The 16,786-nt window shown below is 42.6% G+C and overlaps 1 protein-coding gene and 1 long non-coding RNA gene across 2 annotated transcripts; one reads left to right on the top strand and one right to left on the bottom strand.

The window, feature by feature from the left end:
• The first annotated feature begins 8,712 nt into the window (after positions 1-8,712).
• On the top strand, positions 8,713-11,184 carry LOC109752168 (large ribosomal subunit protein uL4z). Its single transcript, XM_020311052.4, has 2 exons — positions 8,713-9,912; positions 10,798-11,184. Exons 1-2 carry the CDS (start codon positions 8,812-8,814, stop codon positions 10,909-10,911), a joined length of 1,215 nt encoding a protein of 404 aa, XP_020166641.1. The 5' UTR covers positions 8,713-8,811; the 3' UTR covers positions 10,912-11,184.
• A 703-nt stretch (positions 11,185-11,887) lies between these two features.
• LOC120962984 (uncharacterized) lies at positions 11,888-14,201 on the bottom strand. Its single transcript, XR_012183417.1, has 2 exons — positions 13,798-14,201; positions 11,888-13,648 (listed from the first exon to the last, which is right to left on the bottom strand). It is a non-coding gene; the product is annotated as an uncharacterized lncRNA (long non-coding RNA).
• Between the last annotated feature and the right edge of the window lie 2,585 nt (positions 14,202-16,786).

Raw genomic sequence — 16,786 nt, forward strand, 5'->3', positions numbered from 1 at the left:
GTGTGTCCAGCAAGGATTGACGACTTAAAACACAAAATAAAACAAGCAAAGACTCATATCATACAAGACGCTCCAAGCAAAACTCATAGTATGTTTCGAATAAAAATACAGCTTCGAGTAAAATACCGATGGTCGTTAGAAAAGAGAGGGGATGCCACTCGGGGGCATCCCCAAGCTTAGTTGGTTGCTCATTTTTGGATAATATCTTGGGATGCCGGGGCATCCCCAAGCTTAGTCTCTTCTATCCTTCCTTCATCCATCGTAAGATAACCCAAAACTAGAAAACTTCAATCACACAAAACTCAACAAAACCTTCGTGAGATCCGTTAGTATAAGAAAGCAAACCACTAATATATAAGTATTGTATCAAACCAATTCATATTTTGTTTTTGTATTATGTCTACTACATTCCAACTTTTCTATGGCAAAAAATCATCAAAGAAAACCATAGAGCCATCAAAATAAGCACACAACACAAAGAAAACATAATCTGTCAAAACAGAACAGTCTGTAGCAATCTGACTATTTCGAATACTTCTGTAACTCCAAAAAATCTGAAAAATTAGGACGACCAGGGTAATTTGTATATTAATCTTCTTCAAAAAGAATCAGGGCAAAATCACTTTTCTGTGATTTATGAAAATTATTTTCATGGGTGCATAAGTTTCTGTTTTTCAGCAAGATCAAACAACTATCACCCAAGATGATCTTAAAGGTTTTACTTGGCACAAACACTAATTAAAACACAAAAAACACAATCATACCGGTAGCATAATTGTGCAAACACACAAGAACAGAAAGCAAAAATAAAAAATAAATTTTATTCATTGGGTTGCCTCCCAACAAGCGCTATAGTTTTACGCCCTTAGCTAGGCATAAAGCAAGGATCTATGTTTTGTCATCTTTGCTTCGAGATCCATAAGATGCCCTCATGATTGATTCATATGGTGGCCTAATTCTTGTTTTAGGAAAGTGCTCCATACCCTTCCTCAAAGGAAATTGGAACTTAATATTGCCTTCTTTCATATCAATCACGACACCGATAGTGCGTAAAAACGGTCTACCAAGAATAATTGGACAAGACGGATTGCAATCAATATCAAGAACAATAAAATCTATGGGCACATAATTCCTATTTGCAATAATAAGAACATCATTAATTCTCCCCATAGGCTTTTTAATAGTAGAATCCGCCAAGTGCAAATTCAAAGAACACTCTTCAAGATCGGTAAGACCAAGCACATCACATAAAGATTTTGGAATTGTAGAAACACTAGCACCCAAGTCACACAAAGCAAAACACTCATAATTTTTAATCTTGACTTTGATAGTAGGTTCCCATTCATCATGCAATTTTCTAGGAATTGAAACTTCTAATTCCAACTTTTCTTCTAAAGCTTTCATCATAGCATCAACAATATGTTTAGTAAAAGCTTTATTTTGTTCATAGGCATGGGGTGAATTTAACATGGATTGCAACAAATAAATACAATCAATCAAAGAGCAACTATCATAATTAAAGTCTTTGTAATCCAAAAGAGTGGGCACATCACTAGTTAAAGTCTTGACCTCTCCAAACCCACTTTTATCAACTTTCTCAACAAGATTTTCACCCTCCGAAATATTGGGACGCCTTCTACCTAAAGTTGACTCTTCTCTAGTCCCTTTTTCATCAATCTTAACTTTACTAAACAAGGAATCAATAGAAGAAACACCAATCATTTTAAGATCTTCATCACTTTTACGAAAGTAATCACTAGAAAACGCTTTTTCTAAAAATTCTCTTTTAGCTCTAAGCATAGTGGTTCTTTTTTTTACTTTCATCCATAGAAACATAAAGAGCTTTAATTGATTCATCAACCTTAGGCACAAAAATTTTCATCTTGAGATTTTCCACATCAAGAGCAATTCTATCAACACTTCTAGACAAATCATCAATCTTATTCAACTTTTCTTCTATGGAAGTGTTGAAAACTTTTTGAGTGTTGATAAATTCTTTAATATTATTCTCAAGATCAAAGGTGTTCCTATTATTATTATAAGATTGATTTCCATAGGAATTTCCATAATTATTAGAGGAATTACTAGGAAAAGGCCTATGATTAAAATTACCTCTATAAGCATTGTTATTGAAATTATTGCGAGAGATAAAATTCACATCTATGGCATCACTATTTTTCTCAATCAAAGTAGACAAAGGCATATCAGTAAAATCCATAGGAGCACTTTTACTAGCAACCAATTTCATAAGAGCATCAACTTTTTCACTCAAAGAAGAAATTTCTTCAACCGAATTAACTTTTTTATTAGTAGGAGCTCTTTCGGTATGCTATTGTGAATGATTTGCCATGATATTATCAAGCAATTTGGTGGCTTCACCCAAAGTAATTTCCATAAAAGTACCACCCGTGGCGGAATCTAAAAGATTACGAGAAGCAAGATTCAATCCCGCATAAAAATTTTGTATGATCATCCAAAGATTTAACCCATGAGTTGGGCAATTCCTTAGCATCATTTTCATCCTTTCCAAAGATTGTGCAACATGCTCATGTTCAAGTTGCTCGAAATTCATGATCTGGGTTCTAAGGGAAATAATTTTTGCGGGCGGAAAATACTTAGTGATAAAAGCATCTTTGCACTTATTCCAAGAATCGATACTATTGCGAGGCAAAGAAGAGAACCAAATTTTTGCAGAATCACGCAAAGAAAACGGAAATAATTTCATCATCACCACATCATTGTCCACATCTTTTTTCTTTTGCATATTGCATAATTCCACGAAGGTATTAAGATGGGACGCGGCATCCTCATTAGGAGTACCGGAAAATTGATCTTTCATAACAAGATTCAGCAAAGCAGTATTAATATCACAAGACTCCGCACTAGTGGCGGGAGGAGCAATCAGAGTGCCAATAAAATCATTGTTGTTTGTATTTGAGAAATCACATAACTTGGTGTTCTCTTGAGTCATGATGACTGGACAACAAGATTGCACTCAAGAACAGACCCGGCAAGAAAACGGCGAACGGAAAAAGAGAGATGAATAAAACGGCAAATTTTTGTGAAGTGGGGGAGAGGAAAATGAGAGGCAAATGGCAAATAATGTAAATTGCGAGGAGATGAGATTTGTGATTAAGAACCTGATATATGTTGAAGATCCTCCCCAGCAACGGTGCCAGAAATTGTGCGTGGCCGGGAGACTATCTTGACTTGATACTCCCCGGCAACGGCGCCAGAAATTCTTTTTGATGTCGCTTGAAGCTACGTCGGTATTTCCCCAAAGAGGAAGGGATGATGCAGCACAGCGGCAGTAGGTATTTCCCTCAGATATGAAACCAATGTTATCAAACCAGTAGGAGAACCAAGCAACACAAAGTAAACAACCCCTGCACACAAATAACAACACCTTGCAACCCGACGTGTTAAAGGGTTGTCAATCCCTTTCGGGTAACGGTGCCTCAAACGGTGCATGGACGGGAAATAAATTGTAGTAGATTGAATAATAGATCGCAAAATAAAACAAAATGCAGCAAGGTATTTTTGTATTTTTGGGTTTAATAGATCTGAATAAAAAGAGCAAATAAAATAGATCGCAAAGGCAAATATATGAGAAAGAGACCCGGGGGTCGTAGATTTCACTAGTGGCTTCTCTCGAGAAAAATAGCAAACGGTGGGTGAACAAATTACTGTTGGGCAATTGATAGAACTTCAAATAATTATGACGATATCTAGACAATGATCATTATATAGGCATCACGTCCAAGATTAGTAGACCGACTCATGCCTGCATCTAGTACTATTGCTCCACACATCGACCACTATCCAGCATGCATCTAGTGTATTAAGTTCATGGAGAAACGGAGTAATGCAATAAGAACGATGACATGATGTAGACAAGATCTACCTATGTAGAGATAGACCCCATCGTTTTATCCTTAGTAGGAACGATACATACGTGTTGTTTCCCCTTCTGTCACTGGGATCAAGCACCGTAAGATCGAACCCACTACAAAGCACTTCTTCCCATTGTAAGATAAATAGATCAAGTTGGCCAAACAAAACCCAAATATCGGAGAAGAAATACGAGGCTATAAGCAATCATGCATATAAGAGATCAAAGAACCTCAAATAACTTTCATGAATATAAAAAGATATAACTGGTCATAAACTCAAAGTTCATCAGAACCCAACAAACACACCGCAAAAAGAGTTACATCATATGGATCTCCAAGAGACCATTGTATTGAGAATTCAGCGAGAGAGAGAGGAAGCCATCTAACTACTATATAACTACGGACCCGTAGGTCTACAAAGAACTACTCACGCATCGGAGAGGCACCAATGGAGGTGGTGAACCCCATCCGAGATGGTGTCTAGATTGGATTTGGTGGTTCTGGACTCTGCGGCGGCTGGATGAATATTTCGTCGACACCCCTAGGGTTTTGGGAATATTGGGGTATTTATAGAGCAAAGAGGCGGTCCGGGGGGTACCCGAGGTGGGCACAACCCACCAGGGCGCGCCTGGGCCTCCCGGCACGCTCTGGTGGGTTGTGCCTCCCTCAGGCCACCCCCAGGCGCAGCCACGGCCCATTATGTTCCTTCTGGTCCATAAAAAATCTCTGTAAAGTTTCGTTGTATTTGGACTCCGTCTGATATTGATTTCCTGTGATGTTAAAAACATGCAGAAAACAACAACTGGCACTTGGCACTATGTCAATAGGTTAGTACCAAAAAATAATATAAAATGATTATAAAACATCCAAGATTGATAATATAACAACATGGAACAATAAAAAATTATAGATACGTTGGAGATGTATCAGAGTACAACTATATCAACCGCGTTATATACGCTTCCGCTTTCGGTCTACGAAGGTACGTAGACACACTCTCCCCTCTCGTTGCTATGCTTCTCCTAGATAGATCTTGGATGTTCGTAGGGAATTTTTTGATTTTCATGCTTCGTTCCCCATCAGTATCTGCACAACAGTGGTTAAAGTAATCAACCTTTTCATCCATTCATATCTTTTTCGGTCCAGTTCCACATAAAACCCATAATGCTTGATCTTCACACTGAACACATGATCAACATCACATGCATTGCATTTTGGGGAACAGAAATCCAATTTCACCTCTTAGCTACACAAACCCCTAATCTCTCATACTAAATGGGGGGGGGGTTCTAGCTAACAAGGAAAGGGGAAATCATGCATTAAACTACCACATGTGATCCTAGATAGGATTGCTCTGAGTATGGTCGATCAAACCTACCAGAAAACCTATCCTCCGCCCCACCCACAACCATGAAATTCTGAGTATGGCATGAGAACTAAACATGGTGAGGAGGGTCTCCGCGACGTGGACAAAGCTCCGACGACATCGGTGCAGACGATCGCCGAATTCGGGTGGCGCCGTCGCCCTCCCCGGTATCTTCGATTGGACCAAAGAGGGAGAGGGATATATGAAACAGAGATGATGAATGTTTGGGGTCTCACTAAACTTGAGGTCTTTATTACAAAATTCATGCCTCCTCGCCTTCTCACATGCCGCTCAGTGGTGCATTTGCAAAATTTCCTTTCGGCTCGAAACGACTTGTGCTGACTCAACATGCCACGTAGCTACTTTTATACCAAAGTGAGCATCCTACCGAGTTTAGCGGGCCGTTTTGTCTCGTTTGCGGATCATGGACCAAAGTGAGCATGCGGGACAAGTTGATGTACCATTGCTGCATTTAACTCCCTCCAAGTAGTTGAAACAACTTGCCCTAAAAAAAGTAGTTGAAATAAGATGCAAATACACTAGAAGTCTTACAACTTGCGAACGACGATCAGTTTGGTGCACAAACTTACAAAATACATGTTTTTGGTTATCAAACTTGCGCGGGTATGCAAATACGGTCACAGTTTTCGTACGTGGGTGTATTCGCTGCCTGCATTGTGGCGAGGGCCCATTGTGAGTGGCTAGTGCACGTTGTAAACATATTGGGCTGGAAAAAATGGGACGGAGCCGGTTCGAACAAGCGAACTGTTGTATTGGCGCTAGCGACCTAGCCACCGCAACTGATTGTGCTTGCTGATTCCTTTGGACTTCTAAGGTGTATCACCTCTTGTATAAAAGTACACATTTTGAATATATTTTCTCTTCTCTAGATTTTCAAATTTTAAATTATTCAGATTCAAACAAAATCTCCGTTGATTTGTTCAAAAGAAAATTACATACATTCATTCTGCACTACATTTTCTTTTATCTAGATTTTTAATTTAGAATCATTCGAATTTAAAAAAAATTATTTGTTTTTCTAGGAAAAATACATAAATTCATTTGGACGCATATTTTCTTTCATCTAGAGTTTCCGATATAAAATTATTCGAATTCAAACAAAATTTCCACTGATTTGTTCGAAAGAAATTTATGTACATTCATTATGAACTATATTTCTTTTATATAGATTACTCAAATTCAAACAAAAATTAGTTGATTTGTCTGAAAAAAAATACTTACATTCATTGTGACCCATATTTCCTTTTCTCTAGAATTTCGAATTTCAAATTATTCAAATTCAACCAAAATTTTGTTGATTTATTACCAAAAAATGTGTATATAGATTGTGCACTATGTTACCTTTTATCCGTATTTTAAAATTTTAAATTATTTGAATTCAAACAAAAAATTAGTTAATTTGTCCGAAAAATTGATGTACTTTTTTTTGCATATAATTTTATCTAGATTTTCGAATTTATAATAAATTCTGTTGATTTGTCTGAAAGAAATTGACTTATATTCATTATGAACTGTAGTTTCTTTTATCTAGATTATTTAAATTCAATCAGAAAAATAGTTCAGTTGTCCAAAAAGAATTGCGTACATTCATTCTGACCTGTAATTTCTTTTATCTAGATTTTAAAATTTAAAATTATTTGAATTCAAACAATAATTTCGTTGATTTGTCCAGAAGAATTTACGTACATTCGTTCTGCATGACATTTTTTATCTACATTGTTCTGTGAAATTATTCCAATTCGTACAAAAATTTAGTTGATTTTGTCCTAAAAAAATTACGTACACTCATTCTGCACTATATTTGGTTTTGTCTAGATTTTAAAATTTAAAATTACACGAATTCAAACAAAAATCTAGTTCATTTGTCCAAAATGTTTATCTAGAATATAAGTAATTTTTTGAAAAAGTAAAAAAGAAACAAGAATACATAAGATAAATTGTGTTTATCTATTTAAATGTCATTGTGGATGATGATTTTTTAAAAACCCATTGTGGCCGGATGGTTGGTGCTCGCACATGGGGCGAGCTTAGAGCATCTCTAGCAGACCCCACATAAGTGGTCAAACCCACAAAATAACTGCTTTTTACAGTTCCAGTCGAAAAAACGGGTCCGAACAGACCCCTTAAAATCGTCCGACCCTTCAAATTTTTTAAGGGGCCCTGCAAACGCGAAGCCGAAATCCTTATATCTACAGGTTTGAAGGCAACTTTACCAGGGCCCTGCATACCAGTCAACGTTGGCGGTTGAGGAATCTCTACTCCCGCCAACGCCATGAAGCTCGCCCGGCCACCGCCTGCCCACCGCCTACCCGCCGCGCCCGTCCGCCGCCTGCCCGCCGCGCGAGCTAGCTTTGAATCGATGGATTGAGCTAGCTAGCTAGCTCGCTTCTGGATGGATTGGAGGAGCTAGCTCGCCCCTGGATGGATTGGAGCTCATGCGGGGTCTACTAGAGATGCTCTTGTGTGGTCATAGGTTTGAACCGGTGCCTTCCCCTTTTCTCGTTTTGGTTTCTACTAGTGGTTGGGGCGCCACCCGGTGGCACCGCTTGAGAAGAAGTTGTGCGCACGTTTTCAGTTAGGAAAATACATGTAGTCCTCACCCATCTAGAAAAATAGTTTTAAAAAAATCCTCACCTCCATCTAAAAAAAGAAGGAAAAGGAAGAAAAAATCACCAACGCAGGCTACCAGCCAGCGCCACTTTGTGTAGCCCTCCATTTAAAAAAATGTGAGGTCATCACCTCCATCTAAATAAAACATTTAAAAAAAATTCTCACCTCCATTTAAAAATAATATTCAAAAGCTTTTTCACCGCGGTCAACCAACTTGCGCCACGTGGCATAGCTGATTGGCCGCCCTTCACGCGTAGCTTAATGGTTTCTATTTTAACTCGTACGGCCTGTGTGATATAAAGGTAATTGTGCTCTACAAACGTCAATAGTTAGGAGGTCAAGTGGCTATCTTTCGGATGTCACTGCCGGTCCAGCATTATTCATAAATTTTGAGGATTTTTGGTGTAAATAAATTAAATACAGGGGGTGTTTTCTGAAGAAAAAAAAATAGTGCACGCGGATTACCCACCGCTGACAGTGGGCCCTGTCACGTTGGCACGCCATGTGTGCACATTATACAGCTGAATACAGTAGAAAGCACCGTATATGAACGGAAGGACAAGTTTGATGACCAGTTCTATGACTTGTGGTGTATTTACCTCTTAAAACAACCATCACTTTTTTTTTGAGAAACATAACCATCACTTTTTTTTAGTGGACAACCACCACTTCTTTTCCACCCAGAAAAACTATCAGGCCGAAGATGGAGCAAGGAATCTTTTGCTCAGGTCCATGAAGCATCTCGTGGCCCAAGAAGACATACTCCATTCGCCCATTACTCACTGACCTAAGGCCCAGGGAGCCCACCTCCAAAGCCAAACCCTAACCCTGCATCCATATAAACTCTCATTCCCCCATCGCCCTGTCCAGCCTCTCCCCCAGCCGCCGCACCCCAGCCCCTACCCAGCAGCCGCCGCCGCCATGGCCACCACCGCGCGCCCGCTCGTCTCCGTCAAGGCCCTGGACGGGGACATGGCCACCGACGCGGCCGGCGTCCCGATGCCGCACGTCATGAAGGCGCCGATCCGCCCCGACGTCATCACCTTCGTCCACAGGCTCGTTTCCTGCAACAGCCGGCAGCCCTACGCCGTCTCCCGCAAGGCCGGTCACCAGACCTCGGCCGAGTCCTGGGGCACGGGTCGCGCCGTCTCGCGTATCCCCCGTGTCGGCGGTGGCGGTACCCACCGCGCCGGGCAGGGAGCCTTCGGCAACATGTGCCGTGGCGGACGCATGTTCGCGCCCACCCGGATCTGGCGCAAGTGGCACCGTCGCGTCAACGTCCGCCTCCGCCGCGTCGCCGTCGCCTCCGCCCTCGCCGCCACCGCCGTCCCGGCCATCGTCACCGCCCGCGGCCACCGCATCGAGTCCGTCCCCGAGTTCCCGCTCGTCGTCTCCGACTCGGCCGAGGGCATCGAGAAGACCGCCCAGGCCATCAAGGTCCTCAAGCAGCTGGGCGCCTACGCTGATGCCGAGAAGGCCAAGGACTCCGTCGGCATCCGCCCCGGCAAGGGTAAGATGCGCAATCGCAGATACATCAACCGCAAGGGACCCCTCATCGTCTACGGCACCGAGGGCTCCAAGATCGTCAAGGCCTTCCGCAACCTCCCTGGTGTGGATGTTGCCAACGTCGAGCGCCTCAACCTGCTCGACCTTGCCCCTGGTGGCCACCTTGGCCGGTTCGTGATCTGGACTGAGTCTGCCTTCAAGAAGCTGGACGAGGTGTACGGCTCCTTTGAGGCGTCTTCCTCCAAGAAGAAGGGCTTCGTGCTCCCAAGGCCTAAGATGACCAATGCTGACCTTGGCCGCCTCATCAACTCTGATGAGGTCCAGTCCGTGGTGAAGCCCATCAACAAGGAGGTGAAGCGCAGGGAGGCCAGGAAGAACCCTCTGAAGAATGCTGCTGCCGTGCTCAAGCTCAACCCCTACTTCGGAACTGCCCGCAGGATGGCAGTTCTTGCTGAGGCAGCCCGTGTCAAGGCCAGGAAGGAGAAGATTAACTCCAAGAGGACCAAGCTCAGTGCGGTATGCTACTCCCTAACCTTTGCCATCTGTTTCATATCTTATTACACATGATTACAGATAGCTTATAATACTCTTCAGTAATTGTTGAATGTTCGTACTAAGGTTTGAGTAAGTCTTTATGTGTAGTTGTATGTAGCATGACTTGAATTTGGAATAGCCCATGGTGATTTCAGTTTATGATGATAACAATTCTGCACATTTCCATATGTTTGTACTGTTGTATGGAATGCCTGATTCATCGGTAGGTTATGATTAGTTACTTTCTGATGTTGACAATTCTGTGTGCTTGCTTTATGGAATGCCTGATTCATCGATAGGTTAAATTAGTTACTTTATGATGTTAACATTTCTCCGTACTTCAGTTCATAGCTGCATATTAAATCTTTGTATCCATAATGTAGGTGCCTGTCTTGATTTGTTTTGTTAGCCTGATTCATCAGTATGGATGGTTGTGTTACTCTTTGTTCCTTCAAAAGACACCATTTCTAATTTCTTTTCGTGGCATCCCATACTGAATATATGATTCACCAGTATCCAATATGATTGGTTTGTGCTCGTTGTATGCCATTTGTCTCAGTTTGTCTTTAAGCTTGATTGCCATTTTACTTGTCATATTACTTTTAGCGCTGAATCTTCTTGAAGGACATAAACTGATTGTTTTTGCTATACTGAAATCTGAGGCAATATTGTTTAACATTAATCATGACTGCATTTGAAACGTACTGTTAGTGCTTTGTTTGTTACAAGCTAAGGTTTGATTGAGTTTGTAAGCAAATGTGATATTGCTGGTTAATTATTAGCATTCTCTGATTTCAGATGATTGAATGCCATATCCTGCATCTACTATTTGTTATTCTCATACTGAAGGAACACTTGTTATTGTAGGAGGAGGCATCAAAGATCAAGGCTGCTGGGAAGGCCTGGTACCAGACCATGATCTCTGACAGCGACTACACGGAGTTTGACGTCTTCTCCAAGTGGCTTGGCGTCAGCCAGTGATCATCTCGTTGAAGTAGTAACAGTTTATCGTCCTACCTTGAGACCCTAAAGTATGATTTTGTCATTACCGTGTCATGTTATCGATTATCTGGAGTCTGAGACATCGTATGCTGTTTTGCTAGCTGTTTATCTGGAGTGTTTTATCTGTGGATGCATTTTGCGAGACATGTTCTATGGCATGCTTTACCGTGAGTCGTTAGTTCAGATTTTGTGTTGTGTTTTTCATTATATATACTCTGTCATGAATGCGAAATAATTTTCGTCATTGTGAAATTTTGTGGTTGGCTTCTGCCGTTTGATTTTTTCTTGCTCGACTTGGTAAGAACTAGAAGTGGCCACGCGCTTTGCAAGCGGCCAACGTAACACTTTTTATATCACATATAAGTACAAAGGAAGAGTTGGCACAGGTATTGATGCAAGAGTTAGTGAGGGCCCTCCGACTCAGCTATGAGGATGTTAAACCAGAAACCACATGGCTGGTTGCAATCCTGGCCCAGTAAGATGATTCCTTGAGATCATACAAAAATTGCTTGCTTGAGGTGGACTGGATAATCAAAGGACCCAGTGTGTCTACCGATCTCCAGATCTCCCCAGACATCTCTGCAATGGTGAGAGATTATTTTGAAGAAAGTAGTGTGTTGAATTATGAGTTGTATTGAGCTGAAATATTGCTCCATTGTTGAGATAATGTCACTACCATTATAGTCACAATGAGACTGGTCATTGTATCGGTGTGCTATCGATTCACTGAGAGGTTTGAGGGAGAGATTCTGTTCTGGCAATAATGTAAGTGTGTGCAAGTGTGACGGCACAGTGCCCTAACTGATTTTGGCCATTTCCCTCTTTGTGGCAATTTGAAGGCAAACAACAAGAAATCAAAATTAAACCTAAAGACCAACGGTACAATCTAATGTAGCAGTTTACAATCAGAAGTTCAGCAACAAAGAAATTTTTGGAAGGCGGGGTCACCAATGTATTAGATATTAAAATTTTAATTTGAAGTTGCTATTTTTTATGAATTAATGTTCCAGGACACAATGACATGTACATTAAGGGCGTGTTGTCCCAGGAAATAAAGCACAACTATGAAGCTAAATGAAACTCTTAGCTTAGATAATTCTGGAAGAGAAATTACAACTTGCTCCGGTCATATACAACTTCCCGCAACCTTATAACCATATATACCCATTTCCTCAAGCACCAATTGTTGACCATGATCTTTTCTCTATCCAAACAGTGCTTTCTTTGATCAATGTAATCCTGTCTGGCAATTGGCTGTTATTGCAGTATGCAGCTCACTGTGTCTATATTTAAATCATTTTCTGCCTGCAAACACTGAAGAACCAATACACTTCTTATTGTATTAATTTATTATGCAAAGAGTAATCGATCATGGGAGTATCCAATGCTGATTTAAACAAACGTTAGAGTACGACATGTCAAAGAATTATCCAACTATTTACTGCACCGGCCTTACTGTCAGTATATATCTATATTCAGTTAGAAATTAAGAAGATCAAATGAGAATTACCTAGGTTGTATGAAGCGCATAAATCTCACAAAGCATAACTAATCATCGGAGACCTCAGCGTCTTAAAAAACATAATGCTTAGAAAATTGCCAGTGCTAGAAATAAAGTAATCACATCTAGTACTCTGTAATACACATAGGAAATAAAGTTGAGCCAGTTTGCCATTTTGACAGGACAACAACTGGTGAGCATGCCATTGAGCTATCGTATCACTCAAAGGCAAGATCCAATGGAACCTGCAGAAACCAATATATCTAGAAGAAAAGAGCTGCCAATCGTATCACATAAGGGAATTGAAGCTCAGGCCAAGATAAGGTCTGCATCACGGCCACACACATGCTGAGTCACAATCAGAGGAGTCAATCTGTGAGAGAAGCTTGTGTGTAGGTATTAGACAGTACCTGCATACCTATAGATTGTTGTCAGGCGGAGGGACAACATCTGTACATGTCAATTACACACAGAAAATAATACGGTGGTTACTTATCTGAAGTAGTAACTCACAACATTTTAGCCATGCTGCAGGGCAGAAACTGTTGCATACTTATCAATTTCAGTTACTGTTTCAATTGGAAACATGCGTGCAGAATTCAGATAAGAAATAATGTCACCATCATCCAAGTGCACAATTGTAAAAATGTGGTAAGAAAATGAAAGATTTAAGTTCAGAATATTATTGTCACAGTGCTACATTTTTCAGCTTAGTAAAAACCCAAAAATGCTAGATCATTCAACAACTTCTTTGGAGCTCAAGTTAAAAGTTCAGGTTGTTTAATCTTCTTAGGAGAAACGACCCAATGCATGCGTTATACATAGTCATCGGTCCAGGTTCTAGATTAAGCCATCTATGCAAGTGAAAATATAAAAGGTTGGATAATTTCAAATTAGCAAGAAAACAATGGAAGAATTAGTCCAAAAACAAATATATAGCATGTGCTTGTACAGAGAAACAATAGATCTATACATTGATTTCCGCCCCAAAAATAAAGGATGTAATTATGTGGCAACAGGAATAGGAATTCAGAGAGGTAGAAACCTATGGAGAGGAGAATCGAGTCCATACCTACAGAAGCCAAAATTCAAGTCAAACTTGCAATGGCGGCTGCAGTCACAGTGTGACCCATAATGTAACCATAATGAAACTGGAGGTAGGTAAAATCATCTGAAAATTGTGGACAAAGATTATAGATCCTATTTGCAACCTACCTACAAAGAGATGAGCAGAAGACCCTGAAGCTTGTGAGGATTTTAAGATGTTCTTCTGACATAGTATTATTTCATTTGTAAGCAAACATACCAAACAAGATAAACACACTGAAATAGATTATAAAAAAAAAGGAATTTGGTGGAATCACCTTCAACTGTTGTTCTCCATGTAGCAAGGGGGGCTCCTCTTACTACTCCTAGTTCTGATGGTAGTGTCGTCTCTCCGGTGAGGCTGTACGTGGTGTGCTGATTGTGGTCATAGCACCACGAGGAAGATCAGATGATGGAACTGCCTTGACTCGGCCATCAATCCGGCAGCGCTGGCTGCGGGGGAGATGACCTGGGCGCAGCGGCAACTACGATGAGCTGTGGCGGTCTCGCAGGAGAGCAAGGAGCCGATGAGGAGGATCTCGCCACCTCGCCGCCCCGAGAAATACGTCGGCCACGGCCCACGGCGGAGCATGGGTGCTAGGACGATGGGAATGCATCCCTCCTGCGGCCAGCAAACCACCACGCGGCCACGCCACCTTCACCAGAAAAAAAAACGTCGACCGGAAAGAGCCTCTCCCCCACTCACGGACAGCACATGCCCACGCCACCACATCGCTGACCGAGTCAAAATCAATGTGACAAACGGTTCGGCAGCGTGTTTGGTTGGGGGAAGTTGGAGGTAGGGAACGGGAGTTTAAGATTAGTGAGACTAATAATCCGTTGATAGTTCAGGGGTTTGGGAATTAGCAGGGAAGGCGAAGGGGAATTAGGGAGGCCAACTCCCATCCATCTCTACCCGGGCGACCCTCGTAATTCAGAGGAGGAATGGGAATTAGACGTCTAAAAACATATCTCTATTTCTAATGGACGACTTGGTGAATAGTCTCCGTGGTTTATTTTTGCTGGTTTTTTTTCGTCATCCTCCCACCTCCGGTTTTTTCGTCATCCTCCCACCTTCGTTAACTCGCAACCCTCCCGGAAAAAAACCCATGCAAAAAAAAACCCTACGATCGATGCCTTGTGCCCACAGCAGATCGTTCTCCGCCGCCACCCCGCAGTCCCGCACGACCTTGCCTCCTCGATCCCACCTTGACATCCATCTCGCCGCCACCTCTTGCTCCGCCCTGCCGTGCGCCGCTCGCCGCCACCGTGCCTGCGCCGCCGTCCCCCGTATCGACTCCGCTGTCCGAATCCCGCCGCCGCCGCGCCTGCGCCGCCGTCCCCAGTATCCACTCCGCTGTCCGAATCACGCCGCCGCGCCCGTCTCGCGGTCCGTGGCCGATGATCGCGTCGACCGGGACCGCGTCCCTCCCCAAACGGCGGCCATGATGAAGGGCGCTGCTCGGCTATGGAGGCGGCGGAAGATGTAGGCGACGCCGGCGGCGGCCGCTCCACCGGCCACCGCCCGGAAGCTGGTATCGTGGTCGAGCTGGGCGGAGTGGCGCTTCGTCTGCGATGCCATCTTCTCCCCATACCCCGACCCTGGCGCCGCTCTTCGCAGGGTAGGTATCTTCCTGAAGCGCCCCCCCCCCCTCCAAAAAAGTATCAGGTGAATGGTGAGAAATCTCGGACTGTTTCATTGGTGCAGACCGCGGCGTGGCGGAGCAGGGGCTGCCCCCCGATCCCCGTGGAGGTCACTGCGGCCCTCTTCGAGATAAGGCTGCGGGATCCCTTCTTCCGGTACGTTGTTTGGATGCACAGTTCCAACCTTTTTCTATTGCGTGTGGATTGATTTGGGACGAAGTTATATATGTGATAGAAAATTTTCCTCTAGGACTGGAGTGGCTTCGGATGATAAGCTGGAGTCGGACGAGATGCTCGCCTTGCTGTACAGTATGGCAATCATCAGGTGAGGAAATTCCTGGTGCTATTTTCGCCTGATGTGTGGAAATTGAATAGTACTGTTGATTTACTTAGGGAAAATGGGCCAGTGGTTCTATCACGGTGCCAAAGGCAAAACACCGCCTTTTATCAGTGTTAGAAATTTATGGTTTTTGGTCTACCCCATATTTATCTGTGCTTATTCGTGGTGCCGCTCACAATTCACATCTCTGAGGCTAGGGGGTAGGGACCTTCTTATACTGTCTTTCCTGACCGACGGACTGACTCGCCGGGTCCCCGCTCCTCGGGGCCAGCCCCTCCTCCGTGCCGGATCGCGCATCGGCTTGGAGGCCCCTCGGGGCTGCCGCCAGTGCGGGTGTCCTGTGTGGCCGTGCGGGCTGGGGACCAAGCGGCGGGGCCCGTGTGCGTTCCTGGCGAGGGCTTGCAGAGCCGGGATCTGAGGTTGGTTGATATGTTCATGTAAAGAGTGACACTCCCTCCTTTTCCTTTTTATCCTCATCCCAGCTCACGTGCAGGGACTAGATTGCTGGCTAGATCTTCCTAACTCAACCACTTGATATTAAACTCTGTACGTGTATAGCTAGATTGCTTGCTAGATCTTGCTTTATAACTTATTCATTGCCTGCCATACAAAGGTTCCGGTTTTGAATTTTGTTTCAGATTTTAATTTTTGTTCTAGCTCTTTTTTGTACAGACAATGTGTATGCCGTTTAAACGATGATTATAACATTGCGAGGCCTGGTATAGATTGTTTTTATTTTTTATTTATTTCCAGTTTTGGTTAAGAGTTGTTACTTGATACACCTACGTGCTTTTCAATTGCAGGTCCATGATGCAGTTCTACCTCTCTACGTGCTTTTATAATTATGTGTTTGTTTTAATTTGATTTTCTCATATATACATTGTAGGTGTTCCTATTTATGTTTCTTGCTGTCACAAAAACGCTATCTTTGTTGTGGCCAAATAATAAGGAGAGACAAACATTGCCGCTACATTATGTGCTTATTCCATCATATGTAAATATTAAATTAATACGCGATCATCCCTCACAGTAAGTGACACCTTTTATTTCGTATATCAGATGTATAATGCACAATCATCTCTCGTTGTACATGAGGACCATCAAAAGGTTTGCTAAAGTTTAAAAAGTGCCCAATTGATAGGTCACGTCAGGATTTGTTGTTTAATGGTATTCACTTTGAGTAGTGATGCTGTGGCTATGTGGATTTGTCGGTGAATTGCCAGCTTTGATGTGTTCGGGTTGGTGATGAAGTGAGATGGTTTGTCGGTGCAGGTGTGAAGCAT

Source organism: Aegilops tauschii, chromosome 1 (genome assembly GCF_002575655.3).
Source record: "Aegilops tauschii subsp. strangulata cultivar AL8/78 chromosome 1, Aet v6.0, whole genome shotgun sequence".
Taxonomy (NCBI): Eukaryota; Viridiplantae; Streptophyta; class Magnoliopsida; order Poales; family Poaceae; genus Aegilops; species Aegilops tauschii.